General features: G+C 39.7%; 1 protein-coding gene across 3 annotated transcripts; it reads left to right on the top strand.

Annotated features, from left to right (window-relative positions):
• Nucleotides 1–557: 557 nt before the first annotated feature.
• Nucleotides 558–23,126, top strand: LOC308397633 (solute carrier family 22 member 6). 3 transcript variants are annotated; one of them, XM_080883635.1, is made up of 10 exons: nucleotides 558–1,207; nucleotides 2,688–2,791; nucleotides 2,932–3,086; nucleotides 3,753–3,921; nucleotides 4,316–4,439; nucleotides 7,999–8,105; nucleotides 11,287–11,498; nucleotides 11,614–11,722; nucleotides 15,961–16,173; nucleotides 20,795–23,126. In XM_080883635.1, the coding sequence occupies exons 1-10, from the start codon at nucleotides 854–856 to the stop codon at nucleotides 20,874–20,876; spliced, it is 1,629 nt and encodes a 542-aa protein (XP_080739761.1). In that variant the 5' UTR covers nucleotides 558–853; the 3' UTR covers nucleotides 20,877–23,126. The 3 variants fall into 3 exon arrangements, with proteins under 3 accessions (XP_080739761.1, XP_080739760.1, XP_080739762.1); XM_080883634.1 differs by having other exon boundaries at nucleotides 7,996–8,105; XM_080883636.1 differs by having other exon boundaries at nucleotides 7,996–8,105; nucleotides 20,689–20,825.
• The last annotated feature ends 898 nt before the right edge of the window (nucleotides 23,127–24,024 follow it).

The raw sequence follows: 24,024 nt of genomic DNA, 5'->3' as shown, positions 1-24,024 counted from the left end.
TGCATGAGGATTCCTCGGAGAAATAATCGAGGTTCTTTAAACTATATTATCAGCAGCACAAACCAAGAGATGACTGGATGTGTTTGGGAAGTGGTGAGCTAGTGATGGAGTAGCATAAAAAAGCAGCTCTAATTCCTCCTCAATAGTGCTCTGAAATGGGTAATGCTTCTTTGCCTCACCACCAAAGACACCCCCCCCCCCCCCAGTTTCAGTCACACTGACAACAAGTTGAACTAGTCTGACAACTGAAATACAGGAAACTGAGGAGCCATGTGATGCCTTTGGGTTTTCTCATAAACAAACAGAACTTTTTTTGATCCGCATTTATTGCTGCAAGAAATGCTGGGCAAATAATTCAGCTGAATCAAGTTGTTTGTCAACTGGGAGAGACAGCCACAAATTCTTGGTAAAAAGTCAAAACAGGTTACCTAATTTATTCTTATGAAACTTTTTGAGGAGGGGCGGAGAGTCAAAAGGCAAGCAGCCCACTACACAGCAGCTCCTCCCACAGTGAGGAACCTCCTCCCTCCTGTTTTGGTTCACTCCCATCACTCGGAGGTTAGATCACCCTCAGAGAGCTGCACACTTTCCTACAGATAGCCACAGGTTGCTGTTTAGAGTGCGGCGCAGCACAGGTGTGACTGCATATGAATGAGAGTGACTCTGCCTGTTAATCATCAGCCTGGCACAGGCATAAATTCCAGCCTTTTTTTCTTAGACATTTGACTGAAGCTTTGTCTGCTTGTGCATGTATTCCAGCTTCATTTTAGGAGCTCTTTTGGACTTTCTGAATTAGATCCGATTAGTTATAATAAGGCAGATTTTAACTGTGCATTCACCAACAGTCAGCACAATGAATTTTGATGAAATCCTCTCTGTTATCGGAGGCTTTGGGAAGTTCCAGAAGATCTTATATGTGTGGATCTGTCTACCTCAGATCTTTCTGGCATTCCACATGCTGGTTTCAGTCTTCACCGGGGCAGTCCCTCCTCATTTATGCCGCTTTCCCGGGCTCTCAGCGGGGACTCCAGCCTCTTCAAACTTCAGCCTTCTAACCACCCGTGATGGACAACTTGACCTGTCCTGCACCGTCCCTTTAAACCACAGCAGTGCTGAATCTCTTGGCAATGGACATCCTACCCGGAGGAGCTGCCCGGACGGCTGGGAGTACAGCACAGAGACATTTCAAAACACTATAGTAACTGAGGTGAGTGTAAATCCAGCAGCCTCTTGGATAAACCCAGATGTGTTCAGCATGGAGATACGGAATGTGGAGAGACTTAACACTTTTATTACAATGGCCTCTGGTGACATTTGAGACAGGGGTGAATGGGGTTACAGTTGAGAGCTGGACTCATGCAGGGCAGGGCCCTCTAGGCATCCCTACATACTTGGATAATGTTTTTGAAACATACACGTGAGGGGCGGGGAGCAGCAGCAGTTACATGACCAAAATGATGTAACTGGACAGGGCACTGTCACATGTAAGACACAATTCATCTCCAGTAAATACAGTAACTAAGGAGAAAATTATGAGTTAAGTGCAGTTGATTTAGGACAATCGACTCATCATTCGATTAGAAGATGTATGTCGGCCTGGAGCATTTTAGCTTTTTATGCTATAAAGGACCTCACTGATCTGTAATGTTAGTTCTAAAACCAAAGAGCACTTTGCTAGAGCGTCCTACAAACGCTCTAGCACCTTTTGTCGAGACAAAGTTAATGAAGTTTATGAAAGGCTGCAGAGTTCTCTCTACCACAGATATCCAGTTGGAGACACTGAACAAGAGAGACACAGAACTTAAAGAATCCACCCATCCATTTTTTCCTGTTACCCAACTCAGAATCACGGTCGGCCTGGAGCCTATCCTACCTGCCATAGAGGGAGCGGAGGGGTACACCCTTGACATATTAACTGCTCGTCGCAGGGCTAACACAGAGAAACAAACAACCACTCACACTTACGTTCACACCTACTGCCAATTTACAATCACGAATTAAGCTAACCCCACTAGCTGCATGTCTTTGGACTCTGTGTGGACAAAACATGCAAACGCGAGGGCGACATCCATACTTCACACTGAAACACTTCAACCAGATGTCAGATTTGAACCTAGGGCTTCTTGCTGTGACCTTTCTGCATCACTGTGCTGCCCAACTTAAAGATTCCTGAATTCAAATTTACGGGAGAGTGCCACAACACCAAAGATAGTGATTCTCTACATGAACTGTTTCTCTCTGGGTGACCACTGAAATTATAGTCAGGTGACACAAGCCTTTAACAAAGTGCAGTTTTCCTTACATATCCCTATGTGATCAAGCTCTCTCAAGGTCCAAGAGTAAAAAATAATGTTTTAAATGACTCCCGAGTTCTTAAAAAAATGTGAAAAATTCATGTTAGTGCCAACACTATCATTAGACCTTATTCTGTGAGGGACATAAACGTCTCCTGCTATCTCGCCAAATTTCATGATGATCACATCCAATCTTTCTGAGATATCATGTCCTTGAGTAAAGGGTTTGTCTAGGGTGACTGTGGGGATCAATTTGTATTCTAGCTGTTTAAAATCACAGAATTGTCTCCAATCCCTTTCAAAGTAAAGCATTTGTACCAATGTGCCACTCACTGCGCCTGTTTTCCACTGTTTAAGAGTTTTCATGAAACATCTTGCTTTTCTTCCTCCTAGTGGGACCTGGTGTGCGATAATGCCAGCCTGAACAATGTGGGCTCATCTATCTACATGTTTGGCCTTCTTGTTGGAGCGGTTGTGTTTGGACACTTGGCTGATAAGTAAGTTAAACATAGCATACCCATTTCAGAGCTCTATTGATCTGAATACAAAGTACTTTACTCTTTTAGGAGTTTGTAGTGGTAGAATTTTTTGAGTGTCATTTACTGGAATGACTAACTTCTGAAATCTTTTGTCGCAGATACGGTCGCAGGATAATTATCCTTGTCAACCTAGCTAGCCAGGCTATCTTTGGAGTCGCTGCTGCTTTCGCACCTAATTTCTACATCTACACTGCCCTTCGCTTTATGGTTGGAACATCCATCTCTGGTGTTATCATGAATGCCTTTGTCCTTGGTCAGTGTCCTGCAGTGGTTACACGAAAACAGAAGTTAAACAAGATGCTAAATGTCTTCACTGTTGAAGTGTCAATAGTGCAGATAAAAATTCTGATCAGCACGATATGTGTATTATCCTTTGACCAAGATCATCAACTTATATGAATTGTTGTTGTTCAAAGGAATTAAAAGGAAGTAATTCAAAGAAAAGTTTTCTCACATTACAAAAACATGTTACGTTACCTATACTGGCTAGACTGGTGTGGTTTTACGTACAGTTTTTGCTTCTCCTTCTTTACTTTGAAGATAAATGAATGTGGTGCACAGTGCTTACAAGATTACAAAGCATGGCATTATAAACCTAAACTAAAACCTGCATTTATACTTACCATTAGATGTTATGAAGGGAGAAAATAGTTTCTTCTCTCATAATTTAACAAGAATGAACACTTGGGCTCAACCACAGTTTTAATGGTGGCACTCCACCATTTTGGCACATGCAGGTTAAATTTGTAAAAAAAAAAAAAAGTACTTGAGTACGTGTACAGTGACATTTCTAAAATAGAAAGTAGTTTTAATCAAAGACTTGACTGATGTTTTTACTTATTTATTTTTGGTATATCTTTCATATAGTATTTTGTATTGTGTGTCAAGCTTTGTGTATTAATATGTTCTTACTGCACAGGCACAGAATGGACCGGATCAAAACAGAGGATGTTGGCGGGTATAATCACAGACTACTTCTTTGGCTTTGGCTACATTTTTCTGGCCGGTGTGGCGTATCTCATAAGAGACTGGCGTAAACTGCAGTTGGCTATATCCGCACCTGGCTTCCTCTTTATTTTCTACATCTGGTGAGTGTGGAGCAGCCCAGCCTAGAATTTTGACTAGTTTCCAATAATGATTTGGTAAAAGTATCAGAAAGCAAAGAAAGAAGGGAACTAATCAACAACAGACTGAGTTTTTGAACACTGTGGTTCAGAAAATAAAACTACAGCCAATGCTCACTGTTGTGATTTATATGAAATTCCTCACAAGCCAGTGTGGTCTTACAGAAAAACACGCTGACCTACTTTTGAATTCTTCTTGTTTGTCCCTTACTTTAATACTTTAATACTACAGTCAATAATAGCTGAATTCTACTAAGATGTTTGAGAATTAGGTGATGCGACAAGTCATAGCTTCCAATTAAGGCATCGAGAGTCAAGTATGTGTGTAAAGAACAACTATCTGTAATATATTTTTTAGGGTTTTGCCAAAGTCTGCTCGCTGGTTAATGGCCAATGACAGGACAGAAGAAGCATGGAAACTGATCCAGAAGGCAGCGCAGATAAACGGGAAGCCCCTCATTAAAGACCTGGAGATGTGTCAGGTACAGGTTAATTCTGTCTCTTACACATGAGCTTTTTTTTCTACAGCTGTCAAACACTCGAAACTGACATTGAGTGTTGTGCTGACAGATGTCTGATGGTGGGCCACTAAGCCTACTAATACTAGTCTACTGCTACTACTCATGGTCTTACTGCACACTAAGGTCTCTATGTCAACTCATTGAAAAATTTAAGAGACCATAAAAATTTAGTTTGTTCATCAAAGATCTAAAAAGCTTTTTTTTCCTATCACCAAATTTTAGGATTAGCCTATGTGACATAGATCTCAGAAGATTTCAAGATTTAAAAAAACAAAACAAAAAACAGTTTGTCACATTCTAAATATTTAGATACGTCTAAAGCTGAGATTATTCTGTTACTGGACTCTTGGTTCTTCATATTGGTTAGACACTGCATTTGTCTTTTTGGTCTCCCTAACATGCACAGTACTGCAAATAAACTGATGATGTCTGGAATCCTATCAAATTTAACAGTACCATCAGGGAGGCATCACTAAAACCTTGAAAGTTCGAAAATGTTGAAAAAACGAATACATAGCAAATTTAGGAACCACCGAAAGGAAGTGAGAAAACATGTTTTTTTCATTTTGGTGATAGACTCTTAAAAAAATAAGTTTCTCTTCCTGTCGTGAGCTGAAATTATGGAACTTGCCATTTCATGTTGCTGACTAAGCAGTTCTTAGTATCCTTAGTAACACATGTAGCACTGGCCTGATTAACAGTCCCATCAAATTAAGTAGCTTCATTAAGTAGCTGTCCTACATGAGTGCTTAGATGATCATTATAGATTTCCAGATATTCATTTCAGCTTTAAGTAAACACCTAACACAAAAATTGCCAAATTCAGTGAGCAACAGCTGCAAAACTGTTTTGCCAAAGCGAACAGTCTTGGGCCTTACAGATGAGAGACACGTGAAAAAATTTCCAAATGCAATTAAATCTGTCTCTCTCTCACTATTCTGGAGTGAGCTTTGGCAAACTACAGCAAATGTTATTTTTTTATATGAGCCTTATGACAACAAAGAAAATGGTATTATTAACTGTCACAGTGTGCGGATGCAGACTGTGTGGAGTGAAGAGGAGGGCCCAAATGCAGACACGCAAAAACAAAACTTGATTCTAACAGAAAACATGCCGTTTATTATGGCATTATTGAGCAGTACAAAAAATAAAAGGGCAAAAATAATTTGAAGCTAAGCAATAACCTAAAACTGGGGAAAACTTGAACGAAAACATGAAGCATCCTAAACATGAAAAAACCTGGCGAGGACAAAATAAACATGCAAAAAACCTTAAACCTGACAACTTGGCATGAATCCACAAAGACCTGGAAATATGGCATAATGCGGCAGGACAGCAGACGATCGGACAACGAATGAATGAAGACTCAAAGATCAAATGAATGAATGAAATGACCTGGGATCATGGCATTAACTTAGTTTTAAAAAACACTTCCCTGGTGGAAGAGATAAAGTCTTTGTGGTTGGTTGCTAGCCGATGTTCAGTTGCTGTTTGCCCCTGTAATGTATTTACTACTCTGTCATTTGTAAGTCACCAGTATCCTGCAAGGAGCCACTGCTGAAAAAGGTTATCTCGCCTACCTGCCCAATTCGCATCAATAAGTGGTTATTTTCCCATCTTCACCGGAAGTTGCTGAAACTCATTGACTCTGTGTGATCTCGTTACTCCCTGTGTGAACAAGACTTAAATGGTGCTCCTCTGATGCTGATAAAAGAGGACGAAGGTGCCAAGTTGTCCCCACTAACTTGTCACTGAATGTGGATGTAGCCACTTTAAAATCACCCACTGCTTTTTGCACTTTGTTTTTTGAAGCCTGAATAATACTGTTTTGGAGGATTAATTGACAAGGGGGTAAAGTGCTCAGCTATCAGTTTGGTTAAACTCTACAGCATTATTTAGTGCTAGGAAGCTTAATAATACTTCCAAGTCTAGAAAAAAAAAAGAGGGTTTTTTTGGTTCTGCATAGTACACTGCACAGACATGATGCCCTTAAGGTTCTTTATTAAAGTTGCAGTAGGCTCTTGAAAGTGTACATTTTCCTGGAGTCAGATTAGAAAAAAAATAAAACTACAGATTTTGAAGGTGTTTTGTTTTCATCTTTTTTCCTTAATGGTAGTCTAAAAACTAGCCAGTTTGGCTAGTAAATGTGCTCTTTGGCCCTGAGATTAATGGGGTGTCTATAATGCAGGGCATTTCAAGAGCTTTTAAATTCCCCATTTTGCATGTGTTTGATCAAACGAATATGGAAGCCCGTTTCCGCCACCAAAAAAAACCCTAAAAACAGGTATCCATAACTCGAAATTTCGAGTTATTTTCTTGAAATTTCGACTTACTAATTCGAAATTTTAACTTGTTAACTCTAAATTTCGAGAAAATAACTCTAAATTTCGAGTTATGGATCCTTTGTTTGTTTGTTTTTTGTGGCAGAAATGGGCTTCCATAAACGTATATACACTAATATGAACTTTAGAAATATCTGGCTTGTAGAGAGAAGTCTGCCTCTGAAGTTACCCAGTTTAACATCTATGCATCTTGTGGCGCTTTTCTTCATCTTTTGTTAGAACTGAATTTGTCCTATAGAATATGCAAAATATAGTCATTACTTACACCTCACAGGTTTTAAAAGAAAACTTGCAAACAGAATCTCTTTTTTGTTTGCTCACTCTCATCTGCGGTTTCAGCAAAAAACATATGGAAAACTACAAAAACCACAGGCGTCTGGTCCATGAAATATCTCTGACTTTATTGAATGTGCAGTAAATCCTTGTGTCCCGATGGCAGTCTAAGGTTTATGTGAACCAGCTGCTTGGATGGTCATATAACCGCACATTTCCCATTTTTTTCATGTTACAATGCAAGAAATCACTGACTAAAATTTCAAGCCCTGCTCATGGTCTCAGACACTCACAGGTTTTGTCAAAAGTCTGTGTGAATCAATTTCAGACAAGCACACATACAGCGTCATCTGTCAGCAGGAGCCAGCCGTCTTTCACCATTACTGGAAAAGTGCACAGGCTCAGTAAAAATAAAACACAAATCAACTACTGGATTTGCACAGAAGCTCATCTCAATGTATTTTTACACCTTGTGCATTTCTTTTTTTTATTCAGTGCTACTAAATATAACTGTTTCCACACACACAGCTCTGCTAACGTGCTGCTCATGCTACGCTCTTTATACAGACGTGGCTTTCCACTCAGCTGTAGTGTTGTAGGTAGGAAGGTAATTAAACACAGCTTAGAGCAGATATCATTAAAGCACTAGAAGCAAAGATAAATAATGTTTCATTACAAATGAATGTCAAGGATAGTTTTTATTAGCAGTGAGAATATTCCCTCTATGACACTGCTATTCTATTTTTATCCTCCTCTGTTATTCAGGAGCCACTACTTATTTTCATGTGTTTTTTGATAAGTGGGTATCATTTAAACATGCAAACTATTCAAACAGAACTACTGAACATATTTTGCACCCTCAACCACAGACACTGATACCTATTGTCTTGCTTGTTTCACAGCAGGTCTGTAAAACCGAAGAGAAAACTGTAGCGAAGAACAAACACTCGTTCCTTGACCTTGTTCGAACACCAAGAATGAGGAAGCACTCTCTGATTGTCTTTTATCTGTGGTGAGTATAAGCACATGTTTTTTTCAGTCAGAGTCAGACTGAGCACAAGACTGCTCCTGAGGGTTCACGCTTATCATCCACATCCCCACCTCTGCATGTCGGCCTTCAGTCCTGTCTAAGGGAACCTTTTAAACTCTCAACAGGGGCTGAAGAGTCTGTCTGAAACATGGATTTGGGAATGCAATAAGGACAAATTAGTGCTATAAGCTCAATCAAATTTCAAACAACAGAAAAAATGACCATGGGAAAAACAAATGAGTAAGCTTGTCTTGCTTCTAAATACTTGAGTCTTATTTATCCAGGAAAAATGTAACATCTGAACAAAATCTCCATGTAAGACCTATTTGAATTTGAACCCAAAACAAACAAATAAATCAAACTTATTTGATATACTTGATAACATGGCTGAATATTAGCACTTAGCTCATGCTAATGCCAGCTAGCTAATTTAGGTAAATCTATTTCTGGGACATAAAATGAAATTTTGGCTAGCAAAAAAATTCTGGGCTTAAAATAGACTTACAGTAGAAAGAGAACAGCTGAAGTAGCAGTCAGGCACCTAAATATTTAAGGTCGAACTGTGAGCTTATCAGCTAACAGTAGTGTTGGCTTGCTAATCTATATGTAATGCACTTTGATAGCATCTCTGGCACATCTTTGCTAACTGATGTCACACAGGTTGCGAAAAACAGCAAGCCACAACTAGCTGGGATGTGCAGGCCATGAACCAAGTCACAGAGGGCTTATCTATAATCAGTGAAACACTCATTAGCTCACTGGGTTAAAACAACATTAAAGCTGGAAAAACCCCTCGAGTAATAAAGCCACACCACACTGTGTGCACAGTTTTACTTTTGGCCCTAAAAAGATATAGGAAGCAGTTTGGAGTTTTGTGCCTCTTCAACATTCCCTGCAGTCTAGAATTTTGCTTTTTGACAGTTTGTTTTTCTGCCTCTAATCTGATTATGAAAAGCTACAGTGGAAGCCTGCGGAACTAGTTTGATTCTACTTACAGTTGAGGTGAAGCATTAAGACTTATATCGTTCCTAAGGGCTAAATATCCTGTTAAAAATATAAAGGATGTCCTGTCATATCACATTTTTCATGGCTAAGGATGAGTGCCTTTGGTTTTTGCACCACGGAATTCTCAAATGTGAATCCATCAGTGCAATAAGGGGTTTATTCACTGCAGCCCTGCTAAAATATCCATGTTTACAGATAGTTCTTACTGACAGTCAGATGAGAAACAGTTAACCCTGTGTTTTTTTATACATATTGCCCTATCGCACAAGCATCACAGTCATCAAATAGCTTTTATTGATGCATTTCCTATTAATTGAAATGCGGATGTTGCTTTAGTCCCTGTTCCTGTCGAAACACGAGATAGTCATCTGTGCCAGAGCAATAAAGTCTTTGTTTTTGTCACTTCAAGCTTTTTCCATTTGCTGTTTTGATGCTATAATCAGGATCAGCTGACCTTACTCTGCATTTCTTTCATACTGGCCACATATCTGGCGTGGATGGTGATTGCTTAATTGTACCAAACAGTGAATTGTACCAAAGTGGATTTGCAGTGTTACTCCAACTATCCTTAAATCTACTGTGAATCAGTGTGTTGTAAAAATAGTCCAGCAGGCTGATTTTTATAGCCAGTAAATGTAAAAACGATGCGGAAACTACAATGTGCAGAAGATGGACTACAAAATGCGCATCTTAATTCACCACAACTTGTTCTACCCCCATTGTTTTATGTGGGGCATTTAAATAAGAACCACGGCTCAAAGTTATGTCAAACCTCTCTGTCTAAAAACTCTTCACTTAGTCCTCCTGCTCAGTGTTTAGAGGCGAACCCCACTTAGTGCTCCTCAGTAACACAGTAAAAATGAACTGAACCGTCACTTATCCCTTGTGATTATCCTAAAGGCTGCAATACAGCAAAGTGCATTACTAATTTAAACCAAATTATACGGAACCTTAAACAGACTTTGATCAGTTAACAGAGTTCATAATCTTTAAAGAGCAATTCTACATTCTTCATGCAGCAACAACCTAATGAGACGTGGTTTTCCTTCCAGTGTTGTGATGTTCAGAGATCAGTCTTGCAGGTTATAAGCAGGTTATGAGAAGGAAAATGCTGTTTACAGTTCCATGAGTTGTTCCACTTTGTTTATGCTTTAGATTCTTTTTCTCGAGTTTTCGAATGGTCAGTAAAGATAAAGCGGTTTAGTTGGCTGTGCTAGGAATTTAGCTGAAGAACTTACATGCTTGCAAGAGAAAAAAACGGGGGTTGAATCAGAATAATACAAAGCGACCAGTGACCTGTCGCCGGTGTCACAAATGACATTTCAGTTTGCTGCCTCTTTCTATTGTCAGATTGTGAGAGGGGAAAAAAGAGAATTCTGGGACTGCATGGCACTTCTTTCCTTAGTATTTAGTAATAATAATAATAATAATAATGGATTGGATTTATATAGCGCTTTTCTAGGCACCCAAAGCGCTTTACAATACCACTATTCATTCACTCTCACATTCATACACTGGTGGAGGCATGCTACAGTTGTAGCCACAGCTGCCCTGGGGCAGACTGACAGAAGAGAGGCTGCCATATCGCGCCAGTGAGTTGGATCAGTCACTTCTTGGTCGCTTATCTCACTTAGGAGTCTTCCTAAGCAAAACAGACTACTGGAACACACCCAAAGACTGTGTGCACTCCAGGGAGATGAATCATATGGCATACGTGAACTTGATCAGAGAACAAGAGTGAGAAACAAAGGCGCAAATTGAAAAGTCAAAAATCTCCATAAAGATGTAACTGCAAAATAAAAACTAAAATAAGAAGTAACTGAAGGGGCAAACAACAGCTTAGACAAAAAGGAAAAACAGGAACGCACACTAAGGGGAAAAACACTAATGAACAGAACAAGCTAAACTCTCTGTGAGGCTTTGCTGCTCATTACTTAGAAAACCAAGTGAACCAGCTTTGATTTGGGTTTGTTTTACACTATGTAACTTATTTTGGCATCATCCTGTAGGAACTTCAAAGACTAACAGCAGTGGGAATTATCTAATTTTTCCATGAACAACAAATAATACATTCAAAGGTATCAAAGGAATGACATTTGCCATGACATTTCCCTTCAAGCAGAAGCGTTTCTTTCTTTCTTTGCTCCTACATTCTCAGGTTTGTCAATGTCCTCGTGTACTATGGCCTGTCCCTCAACATTTCTGACTTTGGAATGAATATATACCTGACTCAGATGATTTTTGGTCTGGTTGAGATGCCTGCGCGCACAATCACCCTGTTCACCCTGAACCGCTCCCGTAAGATCTCCCAGCTAGCTTTCTTAGCAGTTGGAGGCACTGCCTGTCTGCTCACCATCTTCATCCCCGATGGTATGAACACACGCTCAGGGCAGCTTAGCTGGACTGTGCATGATTAACTCTTTGCCCTACTTGTTCTAAAAATGTAGTTTACAGCTTTTCTCGCCATCCTTTTATCTTCTTTTAGATTTGTCTGTCGTCAGAACGGTCTTGGCCATGATTGGAAAGTTTGGAATCACAGCCTCTCTGTCTATTATTTATGTGTATTCTGCTGAGGTGTTCCCCACTGTTATAAGGTGAGTGTTACCCTCCAAATACCCGGGAGTCTTACAACACAAAGAGTTCCTTCACTATCTAAAGCTAAACATGTTCTGGCTAGCAATTTCACTTAAACAGGCTGTGTTATTATCAGAACTGTGGAGTCTTCTAAAGGCAGCTGCTAATGGTGCCACAAAAGCAGTTTGACGAGGCAGTCAGTGATTGTTACCTAATAGTATTTTTATGGAAACACAAAACATTTTGGCAAGTTGTTTCTGGAATAATTTTCCAATATATATATTGGAATATATATATATATATATATATATATATATATATATATATATATATATATATATATATATATATATATATATATATATATATTCAAAGAAATCGGAACATGACTTTTGGTGTTTCTTTGTTAGCTCATCCAAAAATCCAGTTATTCGGCCCATGAAGAGTTCTTTCATTAACTACATCACTATATCAAAGCCTGGGCAAAAGGCTTATCAGGCTTATAGAAAAGCTTCATTAGCCCAAATACTTACCAACAGGTTTTAGATGTATGGCACACCGGATTACTGGTCGAACTGTCTGCAGAGCAGTTTTGAGACTTGTCCCATTATGATTAATGTTGAAATTGTTTACATTTATTTTTTTCGGAAGTGCTAGATTAAATTTAATACAGCAAGGTTTAGGAAAACTTAAAAAAAATAACTCATGATACTTAAAGTGTCTCACTCATCTGACTAACTAGTGTTAGTGTTAGAGTTGGTTTTGCTAACGAAGTTTAGAATGTGGTTAAAACGCTGCAACTTTCCTGTTAAAGGCTTTCCTTTACATCAGGCGTATCAAACATAAGCCCCGGACAGACTTCTATTTGGCTGACAGGATGCTGGAAGAGGAGGATGACAGGAAAAATGTGAAGGAGGACATAGATTATGGACTGCATTTGGGTTATGTTTGATAGCTTTTTTATTTGTGCTAACATATTTCTTTCAGCTATTATATCAGCATTTCTTTATAATGTAGAAAAACTGAGACATACTATTATTAAATAGGATTTAATGTATAGTTGAACATATTTACACTGGCAGGAAGAGACTTTAAGGCCAATAAAGAGTTTAACATCCCTACTTTAGATATATGAAAATCCTACAGGACTGAACCTTATTATAACTAGGGCTGCTCAATTAATCGAATTTTAATCACGATTACGATCTGGGCTTTCAACGATCATTAAAAATGACTGAGCCGATTATTAGCCCCTCCCTCATGCTTTACTCTCGCGCTGCTCCGTGTGGCAAATCGAGCGCACCTCTCTGCATTTCGAACACGTGTCACAACAATTAAGATCAGCGGTCTCCAACCTTTTTTGCGCCACGGACCGGTTTATGCCCGACAATATTTTCATGGACCGGCCTTTAAGGTGTCGCGGATAAATACAACAAAATAAAACTAGTACCGGTACCGAAAAAAAGATTTATTCATAACACACGTGAAAAGACCCAGGAAAACCGAGTAAATGATAAAAACGATAACAAAATAACGCTAAAAACCCTGAAAACCATACATTTCACACCTGAGCCTCAACTCTTGCGGCCCCGGTACCAAACGACTCACGGACCGGTCCGAGGCCCGGGGGTTGGGGACCGCTGATTAGGGATGGGTATCGTTTTATCCGATACCGGTGCCAAACCGGAACTTTTGAAACGGTGCCGGTGCTCAAACGGTGCTCAAACCGGTGCTTAAAGAATGGAGAACACAAAATTGGTCCAAAAACCTCTCATGTTCAGCTGTTTTTTTTGTAAAAAGATAACAATGTTAGCCTTTTCTGCAGCTATAGGGCATATATGATATCACTCTTGGCTGGAAGCAGTGCTTAAACAATGGAAAAAACACAAACTTTGTCCAAAAACCTCTCATGTTTAGCTGTTTCCCTCTTTTTCTTTGGTCCTTTTAGCCTTTTTGGCCAGGGTGAAGGGAGTATCTGCCATCAAACAAGAAGACAGCCGCATGTAGCTAAGATGATGTTTGCTAGTTCACCTTACATGCATGAATGTAATAACGTGGTTAGCCTACTCAACGTAAATTACACACGAACAACATTAAGCTACTCGCGCAGAGAAGAACGGCTGCTGCTGCATCATCATCCTCATCATTTCTGCTACACTGGCAAGGCTAGTGGCCAGGACTCTCCTCTTCGGGTTTTTGGGGGATGTTGCTAACTCCGGGTCCGATAACAGGCACCACACCCGCAGTAGATGTGCACGGTGTGAGGTCTCGCAGCAAGCTATCAAATACGGCGCATTTCTCGGCTTTTAAAAAAAACACTATGCGTCGCCAGGTGTTTCATCAGATTTGAGGTGTTACCTCCTTTGACAGTATCACAGTATCAGCTTAAAGCACTTGTTGCAGGCTGCTGAGTTTGCATATTTTGCTGTGAAGTACAGCCAGACTTTGACCGCTTCGCCTTGGGCATTTTTAATCTGTAGCTCTGCTCTAAAAGAACGTACGTACCTGGACCCACCTACTATCCTCGGAAACGTAAAATGATTGGCTAGAATCTAAAGTGTATCACAGCTCAGGGAAAAAAAAGCACCGAAATAAAGCACTGAAATGTGCGCTGCTTTTCGGTCTGGTTACTACCGTTTATGTCAGAACCGGTGCCATAATTGCACCGGATACCGGTACCCATCCCTACCGCTGATTAAGAGGACCCGAGGGAAGCTCGGAAAGCTAAACAGAAGTTATTTGGAGAGGAGAGTGACTGCCGTTGGTTGAAAAGAGAGGTAAAAAAACTTCAGTGGTGTGGAATCATTATGGGTTCGCAGAGTCGAGACGTGGATCAAGTAGACACAGTGTGTAAACTTTGCTACGGTGTCGTAGCTGCACCACAGAGCAACACTGCAAAGTTCACTAAACATAGATGTTTACATTTTTCATTTATTTCTTATATTGCAAACATTTAAACTGTTATCAGTATTTGCACACTATTTTATATTATTTTTTGACAATCTTTAAAGTCATTATTCAACACATTGTTATTGTTAAATAAATATCGTCAAATAATCGAGATCTCAATTTCAGTGAAAATAATCGTGATTATCATTTTTGCCATAATCGAGCAGCCCTAATTATAACCCAAAACCGACCTCCCTAACCCTATATAGGTGTCTGGTGATCTGGTGAATTTAAGCACTTATAGATTTACCTTGTTGCCATAAATACCAACTGGAATTATTGAGATATCATTAAAATAATGTCTTTATGATTATTGCTGGCTGTATCTTAATCCTGAGAATGCTGTTGCCGTGTATTACAAACATGTGTTCATTCTAATGCATAAGCAAATCACTATATCTACATTAAATTGCAAGAATCCAGCTTTGTTCCATTTACTAAGATGGATTCATGCATGATTTACATTACATGTTTGTTATTAAGAGTGTTCACAGATAAGAAAGGTGGAATAGTGTAAGTGAAAATATAAGGTATACATTACTATCTATAAATACAGAGTGAAAGTGAGAGCAAGAAAGCAATAGCTGTAATGGAAATTAAGTGCAGAAACGACCCCCCCACAGAAAAGACAAATGCCATAAAGACATTGTCTGATAAGAAATCATTAACCAACAATGGCACTCAGAGAGTGCAAACCTCTGTCAAGGCAGCTCTCTCTTGGTACAGTACTTACTTTTAAGGGAAATTATTTCTGGATGCAAACTATAATGTGATATTTAGAATCCCCACACACTAGTATTTGTTTCCTAAATGTTACCAATACAAAAAAGGCAGGAGAATTTACATTTTTAAAGATAAAAGATATTTCATCAAAGTTTGACCTAATTTGACCTTGGAGAAGAGGTCAGAGGTCCAAAGTAATGCAATATTTAGTATATATCATCCCTTTATGCTTAACTGTTGTCAGTGCAAACAATGGTGGTAAGAAGCATAGTTTTAAATAGCACTATTATCACTTTGAATTTCAGGTCACTCTATTGACCTTGAAGGATATGCTGACAATACATACATACATACATAGTTTCTAAGGTATGAGTCCTTTTTTCTCTCCAATAAATCATCATGTTGACCTTGAAGACGTCAGTGGATGTAAACCACATCTTGATGGATTATTCACATGACCCAACTCCACACACCCAATAGATTCCATCAGAATTTATTCAAAACTTTATGGCATGTAGACAGAGATCACATTGATATCCATAATAAGCACCTGTAACCGGGCCCTTTTATTCATTGTATTTTTCAGACAAAATGGGATTGGTATAGGCTCTATGTGTGCTCGCACTGGTGGCGTCCTGGCTCCCATGATGTACCTTCTGAGGGGGGTCAGTCCTCACGCTCCCATGGTTCTGTGTGGCCTCTGCCCCCTGCTGGGTTCAGCCCTCACAATGCTACTTCCTGAGACGGCCAACAGGCCGCTGCCTGATAGCATTGAAGACGTTGAGGGATCCAATCACAGGTTTGACTTAACTGTTGACTTAACCTGAGCAAGATCATCATAGGTGCTGATCCTAACCCTATATTTTGAAGAAAGGCAAAATGTTCATTTTTAAATAATGAAAATTGTTGCTGATCTGTGTCACTTTGATTGCCAAAGCTTAGGGGAAGAGTTTGATGAGAAAATGTATATTCACATAGCCTAGGAGTAAGGTTAGGATCATCTCTGAAGCCAGTAACACAAGCAAAATAAAAGAGAACTGAGAATTGGTTGGTCTCAGACAATTTCATCTTGCTTTTGGTTAGAGATGCAAAATAAGAGTGCAATGTAAGTAAATGTAATCAAATACTTGCTGCACCAAGGAGGCCACAGTGTTGCCTGGAGGCACATCAAGAAGCAGCACTTGCATCTTTTTTGTGAGCAATGAAATCATGGGGAAGAAAAAGAGAACTAAATATGATGGTATAGATCTTTCTTTGATCAATAAATGTGCGTAAATGTACATACCAGTACGTACATTTGCTCGGCCACCAGAACTTTTACTTCCAGGAAGTTAGAAAAGAAAAGTGGCTTATATATATATATATATATATATATATATATATATATATATATATATATATATATATATATATATATATATATATATATATATATATATATTAGGGGTGCAACGATACACAAAATTCACGGTTCGGTTCGGTTCAATTCTTTGGTGTCACGGTTCGATATTTTTTCGATACAAAAAAAATGTTCATGCCTTTTTAATTTGTCATTTATTAAAATTATAAATATATATTTTAACTCAAAAGTACAGTTTTTAAATTTAATGTTGCTGAAACAAAAGTAATTAAAAAATATATATATATCTCAGGGCTCTCAAAATTTCAAAATCCCTGGTAGCCCTTCGGGCAGGGACTCTTCAGTTTTTGGTAGCCCAAAATAAATGTAAGTAGCCCGAATAAAAAAGAGAGCAATTTTTTGATTGATGTTTTGTTTCCTTTACAATATTATACATTAAAGTATAATATTGTAAAGGAAACAAAACATTAATCAAAAAATAGTTGAAACACAAATTACAACATTGTATAAAAATGACAATCATCAACTCAAACACTTGGTTCTAATTGAACAGAAATTTCTATGAACTTGTAAGAACTGTGTAGAACATGAATCAGTCTGTGTCAGATCCTGAATTTGAAATTTCCACTGAAGTCACAGGTAAGAGACAAGTGGAACCAAGATCTAGGCCATTTGCTTTTTGAAGTTTGCAAAGACTGCTAAATTTTGCCAGTGGTAGTTCACTCTTTGCAACATAGTACGCTGTTCTAAACAGATTTTTCAGGTTTATTTTTAGTATGTTATTTGCAATTGGTGTTTGTTCTGGGAAAGATATTGCAGACTGAGCAATAATGCATTTCTTGCATTTCTCATGGCTTCTAATGGGGGCCTTTTTTAAAATGACTGGTCCCAGTAACAAAGGCGCTTGTCGACTCAGAAATCGAGAGAAAACCAACAAGACACCCGGCAGAACATTATGTTATTTACACTGGTGCACATAAGTGGTCCGCAGGTGCGCATTCGCTGTCAAAATAAAAGACGCGCACCAGATAAGAAGTTGCAACGCGCGTTTGCGTCCATATAAAAAGCACTGTTTTTGTCCGCTAGAGTGGGATTTTCACGGCACATTCTGCACCACATCTCTGTGCGTTCATCATTTGTTTGAAGCCAGCTCACCTCCTGCAACCACTTTTCCGAGAATACGCGCTTCTTTTGTGGTTCGGACTTCTTCTGACATTTCTTTGGAGGTAGAGGAACACCAAAGTAATTGCTTAAAGGAGCTTCTTCGACATCTTTAAGAGTTTTAAAAAAATGTCTGTCCTCCTCCAGAAAATCTTATGTATGCAAACACGCGTTGCAACTTCATATCTTGTGCGCGTTTATTTATTTATTTTTTTTTCTTTGACAGCGAATGCGCACCTGCAGACCACTTATGTGCAGCCCTGGTTATTTAGCTCGTCATATTGCAGCCACAGAGATTCTTTTGTCCATGAAACCATAAAGCTGCACTTTCTTTTTGCCTTATAGTCTGATTTGTCATAACTTTTCCGTTTTGTGGTAAGCTTTTCTTTGGCTGTCACTTCTTCACCCTGACCTGTCTTATTTGGCTCAGCAGAACTAAAATATATATCCTGCTGCTTTTACACACACACACATAACCGTCAGCGATTCTCTGCGTGATCAACCTCTCATATGTTTAAGCTTGCTGCGGGAAATTTTACTTGTCATGTTTGCATAGTAAGCTAACGATTGATAAGACGATGTCAGAGGAATTGGTGCGCAAATTATCATCACTCAGTGCTGTCGCTCTCTATACACAGTTCGCGCGATTGCAAAGTGAAAGCAAAAAACAAGCGCAAATTCAAACACGATTTCAATATGTCACATATTGACAGTGGCTCACCGATGCCAATGACATAATTACCCAGCTACATTTCCGAAAGAATGCAAAAGCATTGACATATATTTTTCCTTCCTACAATAGGCCGACGGGCAGGGCAGAGATAGATTTTGGTAGCCCGACTGGAAAAATCGCTAGCCCCCGGGACGTCGGGCTAGCTTATTTTGCAAGCCCTGTATCTGATTGAGGAATCACTCATCTTTGGAAAAGAGAGTTTATTACAGAGAAATGGCTCTTTCCAAAATAAAAGCTATACTATACGCTTCTTCTGGGCTATATTTTCAGCAGCATATTGTAGCGGTCAGGGCTGTTCGGGGTTCTGTTTGTACAGTTATGTTTTGTTTATGTTGCCATAGTGACGGGTGACGCCCTCTCGCTGCCACGGTGTGTCCTTCCGGGGTCAGAGGGCGCCTTGTGTGTTGTTGTTGTTGTTGTTGCTGTGCGGTTGCCGCGCTGAGCAGTTAGCTAGCGGCAGTGTTCTTCTGCAGATGTCAATAAACGGCTGTGCTCCCTGGCTAGCTCACGGGAAGCAAGACCAAACGACACCTCCGTCTCCTCGTTGTCTGAGCTCGCCACATTGGTGTCAGAAGTGGGATGATGGTGGCACCCCATGTTCTGACCCGAATGACTTTTCCCCCGCTGGTCGTGACCGGCCGGTGCGCCAAAAGAAGGCACCTGGACATTTGCAGGACTTTGTGTGGGGCAATGGGGTCGTCGGGGACGACTGACCCCTTAGGTGCGGGGGCTATGTAGCGGGTCAGGGCTGTTCGGGGTTCTGTTTGTACAGTTATGTTTTGTTTATGTTGCCATAGTGACGGGTGATGCCCTCTCGCTGCCACGGTGTGTCCTTCCGGGGTCAGAGGGCGCCTTGTGTGTTGTTGTTGCTGTGCGGTTGCTGCGCTGAGCAGTTAGCTAGCGGCAGTGTTCTTCTGCAGATGTCAATAAACGGCTGTGCTCCCTGGCTAGCTCACGGGAAGCAAGACCAAACGACACCTCAGTCTCCTCCTTGTCTGAGCTCGCCACAATATTAAACATATCAGGTCCCCATAAGGAGAATCATGTGCTAACGGCTGTCTAAATGACTCGGCTAAAGTTAGTAGCATACTTGTTGTTTTTGTCTGCTTCCACTTGTCTTTGCACTAGGATGATGTCGGCGTAAATGTGCAGTCATATTTGTTGTGTTCCCACTAGTGCTGTCAGCGTTAATCTCGTTGAAATGACGTTAACGCCACAACACGGCAAATATCCATTAACGAGCTACCCCTGCGTGGGGCTAGACGGCCAACACATTAACGAGCTAACTGCACTAACACACTAGTTCCCACCCATGTAATTGAGCATTGCGTGGCACATCCAACATACTGTTTTACTTTAGTCCATGACACGCTTACCTTCAGGGTCATACGTCACATGAAAACCAAAATAATTCCAAACGCCAGATTTGAATGAGGGTGGGGGAGGTTCAATTTGCCATGTTGCAAGGAGAGCTTAACTTCTGTCTCGCTAGCTTGCCCTGCGCTCTTCCTTCTGACTATGCTGTCTGTGTTGAATGGATCTGCGCTGGACAGTGCAGCCTAGGCGGAGTAGTCGAACGCAGATTCACTGAGCGCTCAACACAGACAGCATCGTCAGAAGGAAAGTTGATAAAATAAATTACAAATTTTGTATTGTTCATACATATGCGTACCGAACCGAAAGCACTGTATCGAACGGTTCAATATCGATACCAGTATCGTTGCACCCCTAATATATATATTATCCTATCCAAGCTCAGGTCTTCTACCAGAGCCCTGGGAGCTTGTGCCTTTAGATGTTGAAGGAAACTGTACTCAATGACACGTTGACTTTCTTTGTGATTTCTCTGTAGGAAAGTTGGAACGCCTGTAGGAATTAGTAGAATCAATCTCCATTGCTTCAGAACAGTTTTAAATTATTAACCCATGTTGTTTTACCAGAAAACACCCTTTTTGTTTAATTCTGAAATGTCAGGTAATTCTATTAAAATTGTTTTTTTTTTAAAAAGCAGCAATACCACCAGCACTATCAAGGAGTCCATTACTTTCTTCCTCTTGCAGGGTCCATATGTGCCTGTAGATCTGAGGGCATCTTCTCCACAATTCCATGAAAACCAGCGATTTTTTTTATGACCTTCTAAAAAGTGCCCTCTTTTTCCTTTATTAGTGAGGAGGACAGCTGTCTTAAGCCAGCCATCTTCAATACTTCTATGAAGAACATCAACATCTGCAACACCAGTATGGACTGAAACACAACCACAGACCACAGACATTCTATGTGTTTTCTATGACTGGTCTAGTCTATGCTTCCAGTGGAAGTCATGATGAGACTTAGGTCCTGTAAGTCACCCTAACTCTGAAGATTTATATCACAATTTTTATTTCATTTGTTTTCAAATACATTTCTAGGTCAGTGTGTTATATTCGATTTTTTTTTTGTTGTTTTGATTTGGTCTCATCAAGTGTTATACATTGTAAAGGTTTATTCTGAAATCCATTTGGAGTCCTTAACAAGACACTGGTGCCATGGCAGATGCACTCAATGAAAGATTTGAACAGTCACAGCACCTGTTTGCTACATTAAAGCATACCTGAATATTTCTGCTAAGGTTTTTTGAACATACTTTCATATTACATGAGTGTGACTGTGACCACATACTGCTTGGAACATGCTATTGAGAGATATATGGCTTTGGACTTACAGTCTAGAAACTATTTACACTGCTTCACTTGTTCCACATTTTGTCATGTCACATCCTTATTCCAAAATGGATTAAATTAATTAATCACAAAAGCAAAGGGACAAATTGAAGTTTGCTTCAAATTCTTGCAAATTTATTAAAAGTAAAAAAATAAATAAATAAAACATGTCAATAGGTATCCAGCTTGGTACTTTATTGAAGCACCTTTGGCAGCAGTTACATCCTCAAGTCTTTTTGAGTATGATGCTACAAGCTTGGCGCAGCTTTTTTGAGCAGTTTCTCCAATTCTTCTATGCAGAACCTCCATCTAGTAAACTGGGGAGTTTCTCTGCACAATGTTTTCCTCCGGACATAATGTTTGGCTTTTAGTTCAATCCTTGTTTCAGCAGACCAGAGAATTTTGTTTCCAGTGGTCTGATTTAGCAAACTCAAAGTAGGCTGTCATTTGCATTTTGCTAAGGAGTGGCACAGGTCTTTCAGGTCTCCATAGGTTTAACTTTGTCATTACAGGGTATTGTGTGTAGAAGTCTGAGGTGAAAAACGAGTTTGATCCATTTTGGAATAAAACTTTAAAATTACAAATGTGGAACAAGAGGAGCACAGGAGAACAGGATGCACAGGATGCACAGTAAAACTGCATTAATGTATTATGGTTTTTTGTTTGGTTACGTTGTGGCAGCTCAGCAAGGTGTGAATGCAACGCTAACATGGCATTACCTCCAAAACTGTTAGCAAACAGTTGCTAGTTTATGCTGATATAATGTAATATTGGCATTGTTAGCACATTAACATAAGCAATTAATTACATCGGCTTGATGAATGCCCAATATCCATAAAGAGACTTAAAGACACTGTAGAGCAGGGGTGTCAAACTCAAATACACAGTGGGCCAAAATTCAAAACTGGAACAAAGTTGCGGGCTAACATTAATATTTATTGGAAAAAAAAATCTTCCTCCAGATATAAGAATGAATCTTTTCTTATGGACTCAAACAAGTTTTGATGAAAAACTGAATATGGAACAAGCAAAGCTTAATACTAAACAATATATATATTAGCTGTATAATACCAGTAGGCTAGCTCTGATAGTAATTTGGTATGGCTTCACGGGCCAAATGTAATTAGGGCCAGAGTTTGACACCTATGCTGTAGAGCATGGATGGGCTATGAAATACAATGAATTCATGGGTTTATCTCTATAAGTGGTCTGTTTCTGGTCTGGTGTTTGGTCTGCAGTTTTAATTATTGCTGCGTACATACACAGGCACGTACGTAAGCTTACTTTAACATTGTTTTGTCTTAGTGAAGTGAATGCTACAGTATGTGGTGAATTTTTTGAACAGTGTTCTAACAGTCTTTTATAAGCAGTTTGCACAAAGCCAGTTTCATTTAAAAACAAAAATCCTCATTTGCTAAGGAAGAAGTAGTGCTAGTCTATGGTCAGTGTCTTCATAGAATAATGGTGTGGGAAATGTGGGAATGGGTGATGTTAAACTGCACTCATGTTTACAGTAAGAAGCAGCAGCAGCTGTGTTTGAGGAAACGCTGACACTTACTGGTGAACAGTGAGTGTCACATTGGTTCTGACAGCTTAGTGACAAATACTTGAAACACAATATTCAAACATTGAAATCTTTTGTAAGGCTCTTACATGCATTTATATACAGCTGCATTGTTTTTGTGTATTTTTGTATTGTTTCGACTTTGCAGAAGAGAAGTCTGAATGAAGCTGTTATGTTTTTTACTGTCTTTCTTTGTACAATAAATGTTTGTTTGGGGAATTTATTCTGTGAAAACTCATCAGTCATTAGTAAGAAGTGGAACAAATCATGTAGGAGAACTAGCAGAAAAGGTTAGAAATGAACCCTTGGCTAATGGTTTGACACATAAGACTTTCAGAGTGTTGCTGGAAGCTGCCATCAAAGAATGATTAAGATTGAAAACAACAGCAACAACAACAATTTTTGCCAAAAAATATGCTCACGTAGAAACCTGTCAAACAGATTCAGTGACTACTCTTGAATGAGAAACAATAAACCAGTAATCAATATTTACATAATATACATTTTCATTCATTGCCAAAGACTACTTATCCTTCTTAGGGTTAAGTTTTGAGTGAGCATGGTGGTTTATAAAGGCAGGAACATAAGAAGAGCCGCAGACACTTAATATCCTAGTTAATTACTAGCACTAATGTACTAATGACTCTAGTTAATTGCATTGCACTGCATTTATTTTGAAGGTAAGGGATAATAAGGGCAGCACGGTGGCACGGTGGTTAGCACTGTTGCCGCACAGCAAGAAGGTCCTGAGTTCAATTCCACCATCAGGCCGGGGTCTTTCTGTGTGGAGTTTGCATGTTCTCCCCGTGTTTGCGTGGGTTCCCTCTGGGTACTCCGGCTTCCTTCCACCGTCCAAAGACATGCAACTTGTGGGGATAGGTTAATTGGATAATCCAAATTGCCACTATGAGTGAAAGTGAGAGTGAATGGTTGTCTGTCTCTGTGTGTTGGCCCTGCGACAGACTGGCGACCTGTCCAGGGTGTACCCCGCCTCTCGCCCCATGACAGCTGGGATAGGCTCCAGCGCCCCCCGCGACCCTGAAAAGGATAAGCGGAAGCGAATGGATGGATGGATGGATGGATGGATGGATAATAAGGGAGACTAAGACTTTAAAATCTATCAATATTTTCTT

This window comes from Rhamphochromis sp. 'chilingali' (genome assembly GCF_963969265.1).
Source record: "Rhamphochromis sp. 'chilingali' genome assembly, chromosome: 5".
NCBI classification, from domain to species: domain Eukaryota; kingdom Metazoa; phylum Chordata; class Actinopteri; order Cichliformes; family Cichlidae; genus Rhamphochromis; species Rhamphochromis sp. 'chilingali'.
Note: the sequence above shows the minus strand (reverse complement) of the source record. Positions and strands in the feature narration are given on the sequence as shown.